The following is a 23,958-nucleotide window of genomic DNA, read 5'->3' as shown; positions in this document are numbered from 1 at the left end:
ACTTATTATATAAAATGTATTAGTTATGTTTCGTTCGAGCTGCGATTAACATGCGTTTTAACATGATACTCTCTATAGTGATATAATAATAAATTTTAAATTGTGTTTTTTATCCAATGTCGGAACGAATTCCTTCCATGTCTTGGGATTTTACAACATCAAATCTGTTCATCTAATGGTGATTTTTTCCTTGGACATGAAGGGATTGATATTTTGAAATTGTATTGCCGAGGAGTTCCAAAGTGAACTGAAACGTACTATTTTTTGGAATAAAGATTTAAGATTGCGTACTAACTACCACGCTATGACTCTCATTCGCCCTGGTTTTTTGGATTGTTTGTTACGATTATATTGTTGCGTGGGAAATTACAACTAACAGATACGTTACATATAACTTTGTGTTCACTGGGTGGTTTACTTTTTGGTGGCGTTACTGCCGTAAAACTAACTGAATAACGCTATGAGCCTAACTTTCACGAAGCCTTGCTGATACATCAGAAATCGCGATTGCCAACCACTTGCTTGCTCCCTACCGTCCTCTCACGACGGTACCAGCAACCATGGAGCAGCTATACTGAATCCGGAGACATGAATGCCCGCAGCCCACATCGCGTATACAACGAGTCGGATGAAGAGGGAATGGCCACTACGGCCACTTCCATCCCCACCAGTAAACCGAACATCTGAGCGTCCCTCGGAGTAGCTCGGTGAGCGCAGTCATTATTGCGCCAGTCTAACACCCGCCAGCGATCTTCCTCGTCGCGGTCGTACTGACTTTCTTAGTCGATTTCCGAGACTATTTCGCGATACCAACGCGTCAGCAAGGGCGTGCGTGCGAAAGGAGAACGGCCTCGTGTGGTACGCCTCGTGGTCACCTCGCGAGCGCGTCTGACTATCGCGTCACGGTACCTCGGCGGATACGATGAGACTCTTCTCGGAGACCGAGGAAAATGTGACGTGAGAGACTGGCCTTCGGCGGGTCCTTCGGCGAGTGCGACACGCTCTGCAACTCAGCCAGTACGCGCGGACGCGGGTCATCCTGCAAAATGACCGTCGCGATGAGGAGGTTGCTGCCGACGGCGGCGGTGTGCTGTTGGCTCCTGGCGCTCAATGTTGGCCAGGTAAGTACGAAGGAACTGTTATCCCAAGACGAGAATCCCACCGTTTCAAACGCGCCACCGAACGCGCCGGAAACTGCGCGTTTGTGTACGGATGTGCTGTCAAACAATTCCGCGGGAAACCCGGCTGTATTTGTAAGAATGTTGTTCATTAAAAATGGAAGCTTCATTAAAAATGATTTTAAGACCATGTAATGTTGTAGAAAAAAAGCACTAAAGTTACAAGATAGAGAACTTTTCTTTTGCATTTTTCGCATATAATAATAATAATTTATATGTTATCTCGACATTTGTTTTAATTTCTAAGTTATAAAAAATCGTAACACAGTATTTTTTTCGATAACATCTCAACTGCGTGAAGCGTTCAATGCTCAGGACACGTATTATAACTTGACCGCGAAGTTTGATCTGCTAGAATGATTACTATCTTTCAAACATCCGGATTCCTGGAGCTGAAGTATTTTAAAGTTCCCATGCAGGTTTTTTCGTAATTTTCTCTTTCTTTTTCGTCCTTCCTCTTTTACTGATTTAAAACTGATGTTTCTTAAAATTTTCATAAAATATGTATATTAAATTCGTATAATATATGTATGAATTATAATATACATTTTTTGTCTTTCATATAAATTGAAATTTCTCTTTTTTATTAAAATTAATTTCAATAAACATTAATTTAAAACAGAATATTTTTTGTAAATAATTCGTTTGATTATTTATAGCTATAACAAATATTTTATTGCTTTTTATTGCTACAAAAATTGATTGTAAATTATACAAAACGTCTACAAATAAAAGAAAATACAGTAAACTCTCGAGATAGTCTTTATATTTTTCTACTTGAAAGAAAAATGCTATTTCACTTTCTTGAGTTCTTGAATTCTTCATCTTATAATCGTAATATTAATGTAAAATTAATGAGCGATATAATTATCAAGTGTAAACGATAAATGTAAGTTTAATAAATGAAAGGTAAGCATACCCTCAGCACATACATATTAATTAGTTCAGCGAAGATAAAGACCACTTGGATATAATATATAAACGAAGGAGGGTTGATATTGCAGCAAAGTATTGAATGATTAAATATCTTGAGAGAAATTTTAAAATTTATTTTATGATTTGATAAGCTCGTTCTGTCTCGTTATTTATTTTTCTCTTGTTTGCTCGCTTTATTAATGTGCATAATGTTCGGCGCAATGTAGAAAGAAAATCATAAATATATAAATCATCAAACAAAAAATAGCATTCTACAACATTGTGCCATGCTGATTCAAATTATATGCAACCATAATATATCAGCAATGAATATGCAAAATCAATTTATATTTTTCATGTAGTTGCATATATTATTCATAAACCGTAGGTAGACATTACGATAAAATGAACCGAAAATTATATTAGCATCACAGTTTAAATATATACGATAAAATATTAAAATAAGTAATATTTATTACATACATATATTGAAATGTTTCCAAGATTGAGAAAGTTACTTTACAAGTTATTTATGAATTATTTCTTAGGTTACCTTATATATGTATTTGTTATAAAATCTGAGTACAAAAAGTAATACGAAATTGGAGCAAATAAAATATAAGAGTGCGTCCAGATCGTAAAGATCCTATATCCACATTATCGAAATCAATATAGAGTCACATCAAATGTGGATGCAGGCTCGATTCGCAGCTCGGTGTTCAGCTCGATAATTTGGACGCACTCTAACATAAAAATAAAAATATGATCAATAATATCCTGCTCGTTATTGAAAACACAATAGAAAATTATATATAAAATGACGGACAAAGACGAGCGAAAAATAAGATGTTTTACTATATTAAAATAATTTTAATGTCCGATTTACATTAATCTCGCGAAACTAGTTTCGACCCTACTGAGTCTTTTTCAGTCGCAAAGTATATTATATTGATAGTCAATTGATGTTAAAAAAGTCTTACATTATAAAAAAGTCGCAAAGTATGTTACATTAAAATAAAATATCCGTCTTATGTCCAATTTCTTCACTTCCAGGTAAGTTGCGGATAACTTTATCCAGGAGATAGCTCCATTATAAATTGGAAGATATCTCTCGGATAAAGTTATCTAGAGGTGAAGAATTTGAACATTAGGCTGGGTTCTACCTTTTGGTAAACTTCAGCTCACTGTCTTATGCCCGTATTAGACTACAAAGTGACGATTACGATTAACGGTTGCCCGATTCTACTTCAACCAATCACGATGTAGCGACTCCATCGTAATTGGCTGAAATAGAACCGGGCAACCGTCAATCGTAATCGTCAACCCGTAGTCTGATACTCCCCTTATTCTCTTACTCTCTTATGCTTTTACTCTTTTATTCTTTTATTTATCCAGTAGGTAAATGATCACATAGTCCATCCAAAGATGGAAAAACCAGCCCTTGTACTTAATTTCTATGATAAATACAAATTCTATAATAAAGTAACCTAAAAAATAACTTATAAGTAACTCGTAAAGCTATCTTCCTAACTCTGAGTGTTTCTTTTTCTTATATATATATTAGAATTTAAGCTTGTCTTCATGTCTTATTTTTATTACAAAACTAATAAGAAATTAAAGAGCATGCATATACTTAAATTAAAGTATCTAAGAATATTTTGTCGTTTTACATTTTTTTTTTATTGCACTTAGACTAAGGAGAGAGAGAGAGAGAGAGAGAGAGAGAGAAAAGCACGAATTAAATATCCGTAACTATACTTACGGACGTCACGTTCTTCGGCGATTTCCATCGCGTGCGATTATATCGCAAACGAATCTCTGTGCTTAATGTATATATTTACGGCTATACCATCTCTAACTTATTGCATACAGCATTAGCAAGACTGCTAATTGCTTTCCGCAATCTTTATAAAAATGCTTTATATATGACTCGATCATTGCGGAAGTAGCCGAATAATACGTATTATATATTACAGTTATTTTAACATATGTTTACTTTTCATTAGCTATTATTTATTACATCTTTCTCTTTCCCATTTCTTACATTGTATTGACACTTTTTGATGAAGCGTTTCATTCGTTGAGATTTGTACGAGCGAAGGAAACACAATTTGCATTAAAATAAATGAGTTTTTCTCTACTTTTTGAACGGCGTAGCGAAGTTACATATCTCTTTTAAGACAGCTGAACCAGGCTATGGTAATGGATGCAAACTAGTTTCTCGATTTCATCGTGGTGCAATAAAAATACAGCAAAAAAAATCATGATAACGTGAAAGTTGTTGTTGCTCGAAAGTGGCGGAGTCCTTCATTCGTGATTTTACAAATACGCAAAAATTTGTCTGACAAGCAAATCCTTGAGAATATGTATTTTTACATTTTAAAACAAGTTCATCTTGTATTATATTCTGTTCTTTAATTAAAGTAGATTATGTGATAACTTAAAACATCATGGAACAAAGGAAAAATAAAATTTAAGAAATAAAATATTGACATTTTATTTTTGCGATTTTACAATTGCATAATTTTAAGATCACTTTCTCATCTTTGCCAAATCGAGAGTAAATCCCATTTTACCATCAATCTGAAATCAAACAATAACTTTAAATCGTGGAACAAAGAAGAAATAAAATTTAGAAGATAAAAGTAGTGTTAACTGTTTATAGACATGATGATTACAAATATGAACTTGTTACATCCGGACTGATCTGGCTATACAATTTTTGACATCAAATATGGAAAAATTGTTTTACCAGTATTTATGACTGTTCTTTATAATTATATATTCAAACGTTATTATTTGTTAAGATTTATATGTTCCGATGTTATTGTTTTATAAGTTTAAATTTGTCTTCTAACATTGAAAATGACTCGATCGGAGTCGAAACGTTTGTATGTAATCTATTAAATTGTCTCTTGTATTCATATCTGGCTCGTTGCCCAACCTTTTATGTTTTGATTTATTCGAATCGAGCTTATTTCTTTTTATTAGAAAATAAAAATTAACATTCTATTTTACGCGCATATCTATTGTTTCTTTTTAAAATGTCTTTTATAATTATATAATTTTACAATCAATTTTACTTCCTCATCTTCGAAAGTAAATCTCATCTTCCGCCGTCAATCCGAAAGGTTAACGCTCCGCGTTCAACTCTTTTGTTCGTTTCGAAATGTATCACGGGACGAAAAGTTCCAGGCTTCGGGGTCCGTCTATTACGAGAAGGAATGCACTGGACCCTCGTGCACGTGTGTAAGCGCGTGTGCGTGCGCACAGGCGTGCAACACGTGCGAGAGCGGACCGCCTGCCTCAGCGCGCCGCGCGCGGTCCAGCTTTATATATAGTTAATCAAAAAATCTAATTAACGAGAAGCCGCTCCCGCTTCATGGGCGGTATCTGCATTGTTTATCGCGCATCCAACTGATTACCATTTGTTATCACTAACGTTGCGACCTTTAGTAGATCTTAACCCTCGTTCGAGATTAGCGCGCGACCATCCTGAGATTCCATTTTGCTCAAATGAAAATGAAACAAATGTATGTTGTAACGTTGCACGTTTACTGCGCGTTTATTTCGCCTGTGCGACTCGCAGCGTGTTTTCAGCAAAGCAACGAATTTAATATTTCCACTACGTAACGTGCAAATTAGGCTAACAAGCTGGAGTCGCCTTGAAAATAATCATGAAATAAACAAATGAGAATCTGGGATTGTTAATTAGTTGATTTTACTTTGCGGATGTATACTTTATGTTCTCCTTAGCAATAATGATAGTTAATTTATATTCCTTTTTATTCTCTCTTTATATGCTATTTTGGATAAAGAATACATTTTCAAAATATTTTCTTTAATTTGAATTTAATTAAACATTGTTGCACTACAATTCCGCATATAACCGCATATAACAAGCACAATTTGTTAACTTTGTGATTTGCTCACTTTTCACATTTCTTTAATTTAAGAAAAAATAGAATTTGAATTAAATTGTATGTAACGTTATCTTAAAGCTTATTAAATTCCCTTCAAATTGACCTATTATTTTTTTAAATTCTGCTCATAGACTTTTAGCATTTATTTAAATGAACTCGGTATCTCATAATAGGGGCTTTTCCTCTATCATAAACAAGTTAAATAAATTTTTTAAAAATGTAAATGACCTATATTGTGAAATACTTGAACATATTTCGGCTAATCTTTTAGCCTTCTTCTCAGCAAAAATTCAGTGATGGTACAATCAGTTGTTATTCATGAGTCGTATAAGTAAAAACTTTGAGAGAACACTAATTGCAGTAAATTAAAGTATCAGTCAATACGATGGAGAGTTTTACTCTTTAATATTACTGCCATCACTGATATTGACCGACACTTCAATTATCGATTTAGTGCAATTAGTGTCCTCTCAAAGATTTTTTACCACTACTCATGGATAACTGATTGTACTATCTACTGAATTCTTGCTGAAGAAGGCTTAAAGATTATCCGAAACATGTTCAAGTATTTCACGATGTAATATAAAATATTTTAAAGAAACAAAACCTACGTACCGTTTACAACAGCAATTCCCAATTGCCCATTTATCATTTGTTTATTTTTTCTGAATTTATTATCTTTTTTGAGAATTTATTTACCACTTAAGTTAAATAAACATTACCTTAATTATGTTAAAATTCCAGACTAATTAATACGAAATATTTTTTTTATTCATTAAATAAACTTCGTTTATTTACGCTGATAAATGGAAGATCACCGTCTGTAGATTACAGAATTTTAATTGCAAAAAATGTAACTTGAGAAACGCGCTCGCGAATTAATTGAGAATACGTGTATGCGAGTTTCTGTGCGACATTTCCCTTTCCGATGTGTTCCTGTGAACAGCCGAGGGACATTACGTCGGAACCTCGATACTAGGCGGCCTTATTGAGCGCGTGGCCTTACTCCGCATAGCCTTACTCTTATATACGCTACCGTATTAATATTTATGAGGTCCCCTGTGACACTACGGGTAAGATAGTGCGTCCTATATAAAACGACGTGAGAAAGTGATAAATTCGGACCATTGCGTAACTGACCAAACACACGCACGTACGCATACTTTTACATCGTCTTACATAAGTCATGGCTGCGTCATATCGGAGAAAACGAAAGAAATATTCTTCACGAGCGTTCAATGCATCATGTTAACTCATCATTTTCCATCCTATTGATTGTAAATCGGATTGTGGGTAGAAAGAATTTATGACAGCTTATACTTTACGCAACTAGTAAATTAAATAAACTAAGTGACTAGTAAAATAGAAAGACGTTACTTCGCATTTACTAACAACGAAAATATGCGGATCTTAGATGAATTTCTTCGTATTCTCGTATCAATTTAGAGTAAGATTCGAGGTAAATAGGTACAGCCAATTTCAAATGTAAAATTAATTCGTTATTTTTATGTTATTAATAGACTGCGGATGTTTATGCAAAATACTTAAATGACTATTTTGCATAAAATGTATATTTTGCATAAATTGCATATTTACAGATGGCAATCTCAATCTTTTTACTTTACTTTTTAATAACTCTAACGAACAACGATCATCTGCTAAAACTGTCCGATGGTTAATATTCAGTTAAGTATTTTGCATAAATATCTGCAGTCTAGTTATTAATATTAATGTTTTATCACAGGCACAATTGAACGTATCTTTTACATCTAGAATGCCTTTATATCTATTATAGCAAGTAAGAATCGCTGTACGAGAACATTACTGGCTGCCACTAGCATCTACATGCCGTCGTCGGTTCTAAGCTAGTACCGGAGCATCTGATCTTTGACATTGTAGAATTGCTACGTTGCGGCGGTTATTTTAGCTTCATTCTTATATCACATGAGCGAGATGTAACGTGGTTCTTGACGTGCGTGAGCAACGTCGGATGATCTAGTCATAAACGTAGCTCCTCCTCAATGACGACGCATCGGAAAGGCGTGCAAGGTAAAATCAACCTAGATTATTTAATTCATGCTCGCCTTGCACATGCCTGCGGTTTCGCGATGCGTGCTCACCGTGTCCCCGAGAGTGCATCGATCACACGTAGAAAATCTTTCTCTGCGTCCTGCGGCCTTGTAGTGCACGCGATCGCTAGAGCCTTAAATGTGCATCGCGCGTCCGTCTTCAATATTTTACGAGATGATACTAAATCATCGGATAAAACGCGATTATTTCGCGAAATATTCTCTTTTGCTCACCGCTCATTCGTAAATTACTGCTACTCCGGTAGCCAATAAATCATACCTATAAATAGCAACGTTTGCTACTTTTCTCGTGAATAGTGAAATCATTTCTCTTTCGGATCATTTTTGTTTGTTGCAAACGTTTTTTGTATAATAATACACGAGGGAGGGCTAATAAATTTTCTCGTATTCTATTGGTAATATTTTATTTTAACTCTTCGTCTGCAATCATATTTTTACTCCCATCATGCAATTTAGATCTTTAACCAGCCCAAGTATTTTTACATTTTTTACTGTTCTGCAAAAAATTTCAGGGCTATTTTTCAACGTCTCTATTTACATTGTTAAAATTTTTATTTAATAAAAGTTTGATCAAAAATAAGAATGAAATTTGAGAGTAAAATTGCTTGTGTCAAAAAAGACTCAGGTTGCAGATGGAAGCTCAAAAATGTCTTACGACAGAGTAGAAGGATTAATACGGCGTTTACTCAATATGTATGTTAACGATCGCGAGGTTACTCCGGGCGGTCTTAGAAACTGTTTTGCAAATGCCTATTGACATGTTCGAACATACGTTGCACGGCACGGTACTAAAACTACGTTTAGCCGACATTAGCGTATCTCGTCCCGGTTTATTTTATCGCGTCGCGGAATTTACTGTCAGTAGTCCACTCATTAAATCCACCACGGCGATGTGTAAATATGTCCGGCGATGGGAGAGGTACCTTAAGTTACAATCTATTCAGCGTTGAACATAATGTCGTAAATCGACATGGGCCGTACCCGCAAAACATAAAATAAAGTGTCTTTATCACAACGGCCGTGCTAAACATATGGTAAAATATCGCAAAGCTTCGATCACAAATAGCAACTTTCCGTACGTTGGATACTCTCGTTTCCATTCGAGTCGAATCGCTTCGCGTATATTACCATTGACTACAGCTTGCTCTTACGTTTGCTTAATGGAAATCTTTACAGCGTCTTTACCGAATCGATTTCTCTGCTGTGCAAAGTATTAACGAGAAGCCGCAGTAGGAATTATTCTCTATTCAACCAGACAAATGTAAATGTAAATTGCTAATCCGTTTAACTCTATACAGAAGTATTCATACGGTAGACAGATAAAAATTATTATTAAAAGCATTGATCCGTGTCGCAATTTCCTTATTATTGCGTTCTATATGAACGAACGGTTTTGTTGAACTAACAGTTTAGATAGATACAGATCTGAAAATAATTTTGTTGAATTATCAAAATAACTATCAAACAATGTGAAACACAAACTGGTTGCTATAATTATAACTTTTTGTAGCATTGCTCATTATTCTTGAATTTCTATATAATTATTTAGTTCAACAATCAATTATTTTCAGATTTCCGTACCCAGCAAAATATAGATTTAATTATTACATGTATATGTAAATATATCGTAACATATTTATGTAAACATGTTTCGTAACTATGTTATATGACAGTTATATACGGTTTGCTGGGTATCTAAATTTTTAGACACCTAAATTTTTAAATAGATTAAATAGACTTCAGTAAAATCGTTCTTTCATATATAAATTATATATACAAACAATAAAGCTATGTTCGTTTTTTTACTTTTCTAAATAAGACTTAATTAATCCAAATAACACTTAGTATAAATCTAGATTTACTTTTCTCTACAAAGCTTGAATATGAATATGCAGTGAAGTATAATGAAGGAATAAAAACTATCCGCTCGACTGAAACTTGTGGGAAAATTATTCTGTGTAATGAAACTGTATTTTTGTTTGATAGAAGACTACAAAATATGTAATGTCCGAATGATATCAGAAATCACCCACGCATACTCGGGATCGTACTTGATCGGGAGACCATAGCATCAGTGTTCGCCAACTTGCGACGATCAGAGAAACACAACTCGCGCCTCTCTTCCGATCCCCGTCGTGTCCATTTTCGGAGAACGACCACGGACCAGATAGTTCTACCTACGCCGCATGGCCGCAGCCTACGTTTATTACACGATAATAAGTCTTTTCTTTAAGATTGCGAAAGTGCAAGCGGATATGTAATATCCCGGCCGATCGACGTGGTGCCCGCGGCAAGTCACTCGTCGAGTCCGCGGTATCGGGAATCGATAGCGAGAGCGCTGCGTCGCGACACAAAAACCGTGAAATATCGCCCCGTTTGATTTCAGTGTTCCCGCCGATCTCCCCGGATGAGACGAATAAACCTTACGGTTTATTCCCGTAAACATAACGACGTCGATTGAATCGCGCTTGTATCGGCGCCATGTGAAGCTTTAATAGTCAAAGAAGTCTTAGTCGCGTCGACCAAAAGCCCACGAGATCTCTAAGTTACAGCATCCTTTTCGCATTCAGTGATACTTAGCCTGTAGCTTTAATCCTACATTACTTGCGTGATTTTTTTAACGTCTAATTACTTGCGACGATCAGAAAAAGTGTTTCTAACACGCCAACATTTAATCTCAATTTTTATTGCTCTCTTTGTTAATCTACATATTTAAAATTAAATAAAAATTAATAATTGGTATTCTATACTTTTATTATTTAGGTGATAATATGAAGATAAATGCGAAAATTTTTTTTTAATCGTAAAATAATATGCATAAAAATAATTTGCTAAATATATATTTTTAAAAATATGCTAAATTTTAATAAATTATTTGTGTAAATATTCTAACTAAATATTTATTAAATATAAAGGTATACTTATATTTTTGTTACAAGAATCATTAATTTTATTGAATTCTTAACTATTTTGTTTTATTCAATAAATATTTGATTATTGTAAATAAATATTTAGTTGATACTATTTAAATAAATATTTTTTAAATTTAATATGTTTTTCTCGGTGTAATATGTGTACAAATTCATATATTTAACGAATTTAAAACGCCAGAATATAATGAAGAGTTAAGGAAACAAATTAACAAATGCGAAATATTAAAAATGTTTTTGGCTAATTTATGATACCATATTCTTCATTTCGTAATAGAATTGTACTTTTTCTGTGTCTTGTAAAATAAAAATATTCTTAAACTAAAATAAAATAAAATGAAATAAATTGCTAATGAAATGTCACAAATGCAACATATTGCAATTTTTATACGCCTTATTCAAGATTTAGTGCATTCGGGAAAGAAACGCGTAATTAAACTAATTACTGTAGTGTGTACTTATGGGGGACCAAACGATGCATGAGGGAAAAGTTACGGGATCAGGAAATGGCTGCCTATTCTTGCGGCTCATCAAGGATTACATTACGTGATTTATGTACGTAGCCATGCAGCGATGACGAGTCTACCTGGACTGTCTCGGCACGTTAGGCGATTCTTATATGCAGAAATCAACCGCAACCAACTGACTAATCATTTAATTATATTCCAAGATAGATCGCCTGCACAAATTCCCCGCTTAACAGTCATTCCGCAAATCTACGTAACGTACATTCGCAGAAACGCATGACACCTGCTGTATAGAATGTTATTTTTTTACGCAAAGATGAACATTTTTACTAATTAAAGCAAAGTGAAAGTATGATTCTATTCTGTATGTTAAGTTTGTCGCGATAATAAAAACAAGACAATTTCTATAAAAAATATGTACGTGGAAGTACTAAATTAAATTCTCGAAGAAATTAGGTGTTCCTCTAAAAATATGAGTAACAAATCATTTATAGAAACGTACTAGAAGGTAATAATTAATTACTTATGTATTTTGAGTATTAAAAATATTGAACAGCAGTGTTCTTAACACTATCGCGGATCTAAATCAACCCAATCGTGGTCCAAGGTAAATTTGACTTTTTACGAGGAAGAGTTGTCACCATAAAATTAAAATTATTTATAATTAATTAATTATATCTTCCTTTGAGTATACATGTAATCGTACAGTTTTAATGTTCATAACAATTTAAATATTTTTATTGATATCTAAAGATGGCCTAATCAAAAAGCTGAAACATGTAATAATTTTTAGTATCTTGACTCATATAAGTTGTATGTTCTCTGATAATTTCATTAATTTCGTTTAAAATTTTATTGTTAAGAATACATGTTATGTCTTGACGCACAGAAAATTGAATAATGTTTAATTGACTCTTATATGTCCTTTCACTCGTATCTTTACTTATTGATAAGAGAAGAGTCCTTTACTAATTTATATTTATTTTCAATTAATTATAATTATATATTATAATAATTCATGAAAAGTCACAAAAATCTAAAGCTCCACGTGCAAATCCAAATTAACTGGAAAAGAGAAACTATCAGACGGGTGAAAAATGGCACAGCCGCGGTTTTAGTATTAAAACGCAAAATAAATAATTGGCCTGTAAGTAAATTGAATTTCTACAAAAAGAAACAATCAAGAATAAGTACTATAAATCAGGATTTTTATAATATAAAGTATGTTTTTCATATTTATTAATAATTTTTCTAAGAGTATAATGCGTATAAGAATTTTTTTGTAACATAATAGCAATAACACGCGTAGTTTCTTTATCGTGTAAAAGTACGAGCGATGCGCGATGAAAGTTAATTATAAACGTCCTGGAGGGGAATAAAGTAACGCTAGAAATTCCGTATGATGGAGATTGATATGGTCGCTTCTTCTCGCGAGATTTCGGAGTCAGCGAGGCGAGAGGCTCCTGGTAAGAAGGAAAAAAAAATAGAGGAATGCAGCCGTAAGAATGCTGGTTTCGCTCGGCGAACGCGTATAACGTTACTCGATCCGCGTCGGAAAAATCCGGAGTGCTACCTGGGAATTACGCATCAGCAATGTTACGAGTTCTGGCGTATCAGAACAAACGGAAACGGTGTTAATGACGACGCCACCGCGCGTTTCGACCGCTACGCGTATCTGCACGCATAGTACGTTGTGATACACAATACGCATAATGCGACGCGATTTCACCGTGCTTTCATGGCATTTTCACGGTGTTATCAAGATATTGCCCAAAACCCAACGCGAGAACGTGCATATCAATGAAATGCGACATACCACCCGCATAGCGATCAGGAAGAAAAAGCGTGGTGTCCATTTTTCTTCCTACCGGTTGCTCAGTATGTAGACCGTGATAAATGTTGTCGGTTGGCACAGAACACGCGTGCAATAAATAATAATGCAACTTTGTCATTGCATGACTGGTGAAAATGAGAATGTATGAACATCGGTTAGAGTGCGACGTGAAAACTCGGGGTACAACGAATGCGAATTCAATCGGCGATCAAACCTTTCGAAAATCCATTCGATCTTGTTAAGTAACAACTAATGCCGGGTTAACACCTGGACTGTATACTTTCTCTCTCGCGTTACGTCTACCTATATCATTACAATACAGATGGTGAAAACGATTTATCTAATGAATACTAATGTCCATAATTTATACGTGAATACATATTTATTATAGATTTAATACGTGCTAAAAGTAAATGGACGACGGTGATTATTACCAACGTGCACTTTGCAACTTTGGATCGACCGGAGCTAGAAGAATTACAGCTTTATTACGGTATTCATGTAGGCGAACGGGATCGCGGTGTTAAAAGTTGCGGCGAATAAAAGATCGATCGCGATTAACTCTCCCACGGGGGAAGTGTGTAATTTGGAGAAGAATAGCACTGAATACCGTGATTATGAATGCATGTAGGGCGCGTGAGGTCTATCACACGTGCCGCACAATTTACGCATTTACGCATGACGGTATCGTCCGAGCAAAAACGGGTCTACCATCGCGTGAACACGTTATTGAAGTATGGCATCACACTCGACGCTCCTCCTGTCTTCTATGATCACAGGGCAAAAAAGCAATTGCTTTGAAAAAGGCGTCAACTTGCACGAAATAATAATAAAATATTGAGATTTTTATTCTCGTTACATTTAATTCAGTGTTCTCTGATATTTTAGAGTTATTTTGATAAGAATTACAGTTCGGAATTTTAATAGAATTTTAATACAAATAAAATTTTAAATAGTGATAAATCTGTTGGAAAAACTAATTTTCTTGCATTCATATACACGCACATGCTAAACCTTTCAAAATGAATCTCACTCTTAAAGATTGAAAATCGAGTCACATTTTTTCAAGATTGCCTCGAAGTCTCACTGTTTATAATGAGATTCCACTCCGAAGAATTTAGAGAGCAAGGATTATTTTATGGATTCTTTCTTTCTTTTTATTTTGAAACTTAAATTTTCTCTCTTTTTAAGCTGATGCGACTGCATACTTTGTAATAACATGAATATTTAAAATTCTCCTATAAAAATGTACATATAAATACGATATTGGCTATTTTTTATCATACTTTATAAAATGAAATAACTTTGCTCCAGTCGGGATAACTTCAACCTAAATTTTTAAAAACACCTAAACACTAAGCATGTTCAAAATTAGGACAGCAGACATCAACATGTCTGTAAAAACATTTTTAAGGCGTTTTGTGTGCAGATTCGTGCTGTCTGTGTATTACCAAAATTTAGGTCAAAATACCCCAATTTCGGGCCAAAGTTATTACATTTTACAGTATCTACTAAATCTGAATCAGTGGATACAAAATTTTATATTAAGTTTTAATACAATTTTAAATTACACTTTACTATGTCTTGTATTTTCGATGGACTCTCACAACATGATTCCAACTTAATTTTTACTATGGTAATACTAATTTTATCACATAAATAAAGTAATTATTTTGTTAAGCCATATTCTAACATGAAAACAGTTAATTTTTACTATGGCACGCAAACAAAATTTGCTAGGTATATTTGATTTTGTAATAAAAAATTTTTACTATGAAAAAGTGTAAAAATTACGTTATATTATTGTTTTTAAAAAAATAACTATAGCATTTAAACTTATAATTTACATGAACCACAGCTACTACCACATTATTTTAGTAATTTTAAATATAAAATTTTCTCCGTGTAATCATTGATATTAGTGCCAAGTATGCTACTGGTAATCAGTGAATTAAATGTGAGATCCCTAACCTAGCTAATCTTTATTATATGCTCTAACTAATCTTGTTTTAGTGCTTAAATTCAATGAATATGGTATTGAAAGATTGAAATTAATATGCAAATATCAGTATTTTAGTTATTAATGCTCAAATATTCTTTTTTAGTTGAACTTCACTGATTATCAGTGCCAAGTATACCACTGGGTAATTAGTGACTATCCACTGATTCAAATTTAGAGAGTAATATATTTCATTAGATATCGTTTTATTGACTAGTAACACGGATATTTAACGTGTTACTTTACAAAACAAACTTTAGGAAACATTTCCAAGACATTTAATTGACATAGTATTAACCGCAAAGCACCCGCTAGTAACCGAAGCGGAGAACTAGCGTTGATGGGTCCGGCTGAAGGAGACTTTCGTCCTTGGTCCGCTGACAATTCATGGCTCGCTACAGGAGGGTTAAACACTTGACATCGCATGATCTATACAGAGCTTATACCCGGTGTATATGCCTATGGCAGTCGGCAAATCAGGTATGTCAGTGGAGATCGTGATTTATGTCTGCGGTTCGGCCGCGGGCGAGATGTCGAGACGAAATTGTCGAAGCGTTATTCACGCTCTGCGCTGCGCTGCACCGCGTTAGAGATAGCGTCGTCGTAAACGTGTGCGAAACTTAAGGCTGAGTGGTGAGACCGCAAAAGGAGAGCGTCAACCCTTAACGGCGCACACTGCACACTATCCGACTCTTTAACAGCGAAAAAAGTGTTCTGTAGACACACAAAATGTCAGCGTGATGCACGTATACTCGTGGATGGAAAGATTGTAACAATTTCTTTTCGATTAGTTCTGAGATGTGCTGATATTGTAAAAGCGCGAACCGTGATATCATTAAGACACGATTTCCGCACTGATAGTGTGGTAGCTATATTGAAATTATCTACGAGGTATTTGAAGATATATTTAAACAATATTCTCTGCAGAAATCACTTAACAAATACTCTTAAAATAATAATTGAAATTTTTAAGTTTTTAAGGAAGAGTCGAAACGTCTGTTGTTTTAATGTAGGCGTATTCTTATTTTATTTATTTTTATGTTATTTGTATCGTACATTACATACATTAAATTTGTTATTTTGGCTCGTCCTTCTTAACATAGTTTCTTTTATTTTTAAATTTGTTGGAGTAATCCAGTGTATGATTTTTTATATTGTAAGTTCTTTTTTAAGATATAAATATTTTAAATAAAATAATCTTCAGTTATTCCAGCTGCTTAATACAATGTGAAATAAGATTTACACGTAACTTGTATACATTTATTACATATACAGTTTATAAATAATTTTATTCACTTTAATAATATTCTATATTTTTTATTATTATGAAGTTTGTACTGTACATTGTGTAATATATATTTTGTAATAAAATACGTATATACCAAATAATTTATCTAATTAAGTGCTTAAATATTGTGAAGTGTGAATTTATACATACATCTATCTCTAATTCTGTAAACCACGCGTCTTTTTCAATCTTGAAACGCAATCATGGACAAAACTAGAGTAGAAATATTATGTACTGCAAAGATAAACAATTTAATAAAATTAATGCTAATCAGCATCTTATAAAAATATTAATAATTCGATATTAATAAGAATCTCAAAACTGCTTTTAAATCATACAATCATTTCCAAATTCTGAGGCATTATATATACTCTTTTGTGTAGAAAAGGTGTCATTAATTAAAATATTTTAGGAAATTGTAGAATTTTGTATCCGAAGATTGAAGAACTGCAAAAAATCGAGCTCTCCGAAATTTTTCGAAATTAATTAATAATAAGTTTCTTTAAAATACGAACGTCTACAGTTTAAGAGACTATAGGATACTAAATTACTCTAACAATACTCTTGAAAATTTCAATCATTATCTTAAGACTATTTTGCACAGTGGTTTCCGCGAAGGATATTGTCCGCCTTCTCACAACAATGTTGCACGTATCAGCGTGGCAGACTCACGTACCTTCGCAGTGACGGCGAGGCAAAATTATTGAAACGTTCTTCACGCTGTGCGGAATGCACACGCGCAGGAGACGCGTATAACGCAACACGTGGATGCGTGCCATGCCGCGCGCACGAAATGGCATTGTCGTAAAATCGCGGGCGTGTATGAATCCTATCTGGAAGCCGAGGCGTTGTAGCGAGACCACAAAGGAAGAGAGGCTCGCGCATCAGGAGGACCAGACGGGTTAAGAGTCTGCCTGGAAGAACCATTGTCGCTCCTGAATACGAGAAGAATAAGAGCTGCTTTTCTCAACAACGAAAGAGCTGACCTTCCCTCGTGATTTACGACATTAATATTGAAAATAAGAAAAATCTCTTAGACTTTGCACCTACTTGAGAAGAATTATTCTTGCCGCGCTTCGCAACAGTAATATCGCAACTCTAGCCGATTGTTAAAGTACATGATAGTTCGATAAACATCTTAGTAGGTTTTTTGCTTGACTATTTAAACATATGGAACTATCATTGCATTGCAATTATTATATACTGCGATTGGAAAAAGGAAAGCCAGGATTCAGAAGTTTACATAAAAAGATGTCGAAACAAGCACATTGATGGCAGTAAAATCATCTCGATGAGATTGTCGGCTTCTCATCGGTTTTTTTTTTTTAACATCGTGTACTTTCACTTTTCTCCGTGAGGTTTACGTAGCTGCGGTCGTAACATACCATGAATGGAAAGGCTCGCATGCGTACAAGCCATCTTTTTCGATGTTCAAGAACGTCCCGTTAAAGAAACGATTGCACAAGAGCAAAATTCCAGGGTTGCTCCTTTATTTGCGCGCGGCAATTTGCGTATACCGTTGACGATACTATAATACGGATCGTGGCGGCAAGATAATTTCCGTTTTTGGCCGTAGGATAATTTCCGTTTAAGACCGAGAATCTGTGTCGAATCTTAAAGATGATTTCCCATTACTTGAAATAACGATGGAATTAGGTATATCGATTTAAAAGAGATTTAAGTGCAATTTCGTGAAAATACTAATTTTTCAAAATTCTAATCCCTTCATTATTTACTTTTAGTAAAATTATCAAGAGAAATCTATAATTTTTAATTGTACAGTAAATAAAACAATTTGCGTTATTTACGAAATGTATTAATCTGAAATCAGTTGAATTAAAATAACTTTTCCATTGAATTCATATTTTTGCTTACATTGAGATTATTATACATCAAGAGAAATCTATAATTTTTAATTATATAGTAAATAAAACAATTTGCGTTATTAACGAAATGTATTAATCTGAAATCGGTTGAATTAAAATAACTTCTATAAAATTCATATTTTTGCTTACATTGAGATAATACGTCAAGAGAAATCTATAATTTTTCTAATTATACAGTAAATAAAATGATTTGCGTTTCTAACGAAATATATTTATAAAATGTGATTTGTGACTGCAATTATTAGGTGCTAAACTTAATTCCTGCCGTTTTTCGTCTCCAAAATTGATTTGTTTCGAAGGGAAATACCTTAATCAAAGTATTATTAATAAAGTATTATTAATTAGTAATAAAGTAGAAAATGGAGGAAATTACTTTGATTAAGGTATTCATTCATCTTCCCTTCGAAATAAATAAATTTTGGAGACCAAAAACGGCAGGAATTAAGTTTAACACCTAATATATAGTAAATCTGAAGATGGCTCGATTAAGAAGCCGAAACATGTAATTATTGTTAGATCATCGAGACATTTTATTGTTATACCATCAATATATTTGGAGGAATGATATCGAGAAATTATATTATTATATGTCTATATTTTATTTTTTTGTTTATTGATTATTGACTCTTTATATATACCCTTTACTTAGATTTTTATTTTTATTTGATAACAAGAGTCTTTATATATGAGAAATTACAAATTAACAGAAAACTAATAAGTTTTTATAGACTCCTTGAAGTAAAATAATTTAGAAAAAACATAAAACATACAGTACAGGCAATAGAAGTCAACGCTGGTTATCAATTAGCGCAATTTTTCTTAATACTAAAAATATGCCTGTACTGTATATATGTTTTATGTTTTTTCTAAATTGTCTTTATATATTTGTATTTTTGATACATATGTTAACGTGAAATGGATTGAATGAATACTTTTCCATTGAACTCATTGTCAATATCACGAGCAATTTGGACAGAATAACTGTAAAGCAATATCTATTCTTGTGGCATTATGCAAACACGTTGCTACCGGAGCATTGCGCTCTTTATCATTCCTTACGGGACTGTAAAATCGGTTCGGGAGGGAAACGATTTGTTCTTAAATTATGTTGTTCCCAGAAGTACACGCGATCTGTGTAGCGTCGACCATTCGAGCGTATCTGAATCCATCACGGCGCGGTCTCGGGCGGCTCGTTTCCAATGTTGTTACAATGAAAATTCCAGTCGCGGGAATAATAAATATTCTAAGTAGATAAGTATACTGTGGAGAACGTTTGCGCGCGCCCGCAGGACCGTAATATCCACCTGCTCGAACGCCGTGCATTATTCTATCCCTCTATCGATTTCGACGCAGGTGGTGAAGGTAATAAGTATTGCCATTCTCGTCCCGTATATATATATATATATATATGTATATATATTCGCAATAATTTAATGCGATTCACTTTCGCCATTCAATGACACATCTGCACACACGCGGGTATCCGCGATGATCACAAAACGTGTACGCGTTTCGCATTATTATTCCTCGAACAATCGGCTGTAATTTTTATTACGCTTCATGGTATCTAAACAGACTGTTTACGCCAGTTAAATTATCTTTAAAAATTTAGCTATGTAGCACTTCTTTGTTTAAAATGTTAGATTTATATATCTCTCTTTTATTTAAGTAACACTTTATATTCTCTCGTCTATTGTTTATACAATTATTAACTATTGTCCGTTATTTAATGTTTTATTTGAAATTGCGCGCATTGTTTCATCTCTTCTATAATATGTTTCGCGTGTAGGCAGGCACGACCCTTGGCCCGACGCATAATTTACATTACACTCGAAAAACAAATATCGCGTGGAAGAGTGAGATTTATGCGCGTCTACGAAATTGCAGCGCGCGTAGGGCTGAGAAATTATTTTCTTTCTCGGTCGTTACGTTTCGGTTAATACGTTCCCTCTTAGATTATCAAGTCGGGCAAACATACGGCCGTAAATGACGCGCGCCGGGAATGCGAGGACAAAGGAGCCGAGAAGCAGCGAAGTAGGATTTCCTGCTCTCCGGATACGCGCCGTCATCCTACGAACGCGCGAGAGATCGTTGATAAGCGGAGATAACACGCGCAAAACGATATCGTTTGGCCATCCCGCTTTTCGAGCTAGTTGTGCGAGATCAACTCGCGCGGTTTAATCTTTCCCAGTTAGTTTATTAATTGAACGGCCTTTATATTAAAGGTCCAGACGCCTTTATATCATAACTGAGAAACAGGCTTCTAAAGTTCTCTCTTGAGAGAAGAATGTTAGCAATTTTGTGCCGTAAGGATAATTTACTGTTTTTAAAGTGGACAGATTAATTTACTTAATTGACCCTTTCATTAAAATTTAATTATTAATGGAATAATTTAGTATATTTTATACATAGATAAATATAGATATTTTAAATATAAATTTTTGTGAATTTAATAAAATTTAATGATTTCATACACAAATTATATACACACTAAAAGAAAAGATTAGTTGCTGTAACAATTTAGATGGTAAAATATGGCATAGATTTTTAATCGGTTCCAGCAACCGATTAAAAATGCAATGGCATATTTTACTATCTAAATTATTACAGCAACTACCAAAGTTTTCTTTCAATGTACTACATACATGGAAAGAATCTATTTTGCTGAAGTATTTGAAAACTTAACTAGATACAGATCTCAAAATAATTGTGTTAAACCATCAAAATAATTATATAGGAATTTTAAGATGAACAATGCTACAAAACTTTTGACATTTTGCCAATCAATTTGAGTGACCTACGGAATTATTTTAATGGCCTAACAAAATTATTTTTATATCTGTATCCAAATTGTTAGATATTTTAGCGAGATTATCCTTTCTGTATACAAATATATAAAATGATTCTCGAAAGAATCTATCAGTGAAATATAAAAAATCAGAGTCTACATCGGTTGTTCGGATGCACAGAAAACTCTTTAGCCTAGCAGGCTCTGATGGACTTTTTTATATTTCATTTTCTGTGTACACTAAGAAAAAAATTTATTAAATTTTAATAAATATTTCTTTGAATAGTCCTAGCGGAATATTTACTTACAGTAAATAAATATTTAGATAAATGAAAAAAATGAACAGTTAAATCAAACTAATGGTTCTTTTATTTAATAAATATTTTGCTATAGAAATATTTAAAAAAATATTTATTAAAATTTAATAAATTTTGTTCTCAGTGTATGTATAAGTTTTTAATAATTTAATAATTTTATCTTTTAAAATGCACAATTATACATATCGTAAACTGCGCAAATATGCGATGTTAAAAATAGCAAATAGAAATTTCTTGGAGCTAAAGAAAAATCAACTTTAGCTAGGTAGCTCTTTTTAAGACGTAATGCAGTAAGACGAAGATACTGCAAATATTTTCAGTGTATGAGAATTCTCAAAATGTTTGCAACTCGGAACAGTTATGAGAGGAATTCTTTTCATGTAAAAGCCGTCCATTTCTCTCGCGATTCCCTGGTGATGCCATAGCTATCTCTTCGTGACGTAAAGTGGAAAATTATTTTCTCCGCTGCGAATACGAGCTTTTCAATGTTCTCTTTCGCCCACTTTTTCTCCGGCGGATAAATTTAAAGATGAATTTAATGCGACATGGTAAATATTCCGCTTTCACTTACACGCTTTCGGGTTTCGAGAGATTGCCTTTGCAAAAGTGGGAGGAGATGAAACGCGAGCGCCCATCAGATACTACAGAAATTTAATAATTAATTGACGCACATTGCATGATCTGATAACGCAGCGCAGGCTTATTAATTACTCCTTCGGACTATATTTCGTACGATTAATTTCTAACACCATGCGTATCGAGATTCGTAATTAAACTTTGTTAAATTTTCTATTCGAAAGCATAATACCCCTCTTACGTGTTAATTTACTGCTCTCGTAAATTTCCAAATAACTTCGATAATAAACCGCACATAATCATTTCTTTTTTTGGAAAATAATCGTTATTTTATATATTGAAATAATTTACAATATAATTCCATAAATAATATTCGGTGTACTTTGTTCTTTACATAGTTAATAAAATATATGTAAGAGTGAAAGAGAGAATGCAATTAAAAGAGAAATTACAATTTTATACACAGATAACTCGAGAACCATCGATAGCTCGAACATTATTGCAACATGCCTTCTCTGATCGGGCGATGCCGGTTTTCGCGGTCGAGAGAAAGCGGGCAACCGCGGGGGACACTCTGCGCATTCGTGCAAACGTAACAAACGTAATTATCTCATTATTGCATAAAGAGGTATTTTTCGAAGGACGCGGCGAACCGTAAAACTCGGAACGCGAAGCTGGCGATGCGATGCGATACGATGCGATGCGATGGCGATGGCGAGATGGCGATGGTCGTAAATTGCATACACTGTGAACGATGCACTTCTGGCAAAAATGCCGCAGGGTTCGGTTACAGCGGCCGTGCGCTAAAAAAGGACGAGACGAGTGGTTAGACGAAGGAACCCGAACGAGCCAGGGTCAATAACATACGTTTTGACTTCGGCTTCCTTTTTCTTCGCGAGATAATTCGAGGGCGGGCACGCAGCCTCCGGGCGAAGAATGCTCTTTCGTGCCGACGACGCGTTGCATATATCGTATCCTCTCGCATCCGACGAGATACAATGACATTCAACTGCGTATACCGTGACACGAGTAATTGCCCTCTCAATTATTGAAGAGCGTACCTGTGTGCCGTACGCAAAATGAATAACACGATCGTTACTATAGCGCAATTATTTACGATCGGTGCTCCGAGTTGCGGCGAGAAAAGATATGAATGACATTAAAGCACTATATACCTACGTACACCAAGCTGATAAATCACCACGTTTTATCTCGCACTGGTAGCGGTTTATTTGAAATAATGACTCACGTAGAGCTTTCCGCAAATTATGAAATTATATTTATGTTAGTAATTTATAGATATGGATAGGCTACCTTGTAAGAAGAGCGTAATTATAACTTTCATAAAATAATAAACCAATGCCCGCTTATTAAACCAATATTGTCGAGGGAAAAGGTAAATTGACACGATAATTTTGCTTTCGAAATAATTTAAGAACACTTCACACAAATTACCTTGGTATTAAATGCTTGACTATACTATTGATCCCTATAATTTCGTTAAACATATTTGTATTATTGCAATTTGAAGCTTATTATCTATATTGTGACCTTTCCTCTTTGTTTTTTAAAGGATGCACGTGATATATTTCAAAGCATTATTAAAAATATAACGTATCACAGATTGTTCTATTATTACGTTTATATCTGTGAAAAATTTGAGCACAATTCTCTTATTAGTTTAAAAATTATTTAATTTTTGGTTTGCCTTGATTCTTGTATAAAATCGCGTTTGTAGTTTATTTATAAATTTGAGGTCATAACATT

At 34.0% G+C, this 23,958-nt stretch overlaps 1 protein-coding gene across 2 annotated transcripts in view; it reads left to right on the top strand.

The window, feature by feature from the left end:
- Window positions 1–709: 709 nt before the first annotated feature.
- LOC108761516 (uncharacterized) overlaps window positions 710–23,958 on the top strand; it is a 39,902-nt gene continuing 16,653 nt past the window's right edge. Inside the window, exon 1 of one of the 2 annotated variants that reach the window (XM_018508115.1) lies at window positions 710–1,121. In XM_018508115.1, the coding sequence (XP_018363617.1) occupies window positions 1,047–1,121 (75 nt within the window). In that variant the 5' untranslated portion in view covers window positions 710–1,046. The remainder of the gene's footprint in view (window positions 1,122–23,958) is intronic. The other variant, XM_018508114.1, reaches the window with a different exon arrangement.

Source organism: Trachymyrmex cornetzi, unplaced genomic scaffold, assembly GCF_001594075.2.
Source record: "Trachymyrmex cornetzi isolate Tcor2-1 unplaced genomic scaffold, Tcor1.1 scaffold25, whole genome shotgun sequence".
In the NCBI taxonomy this organism is placed as follows: Eukaryota; Metazoa; Arthropoda; class Insecta; order Hymenoptera; family Formicidae; genus Trachymyrmex; species Trachymyrmex cornetzi.
Note: the sequence above shows the minus strand (reverse complement) of the source record. Positions and strands in the feature narration are given on the sequence as shown.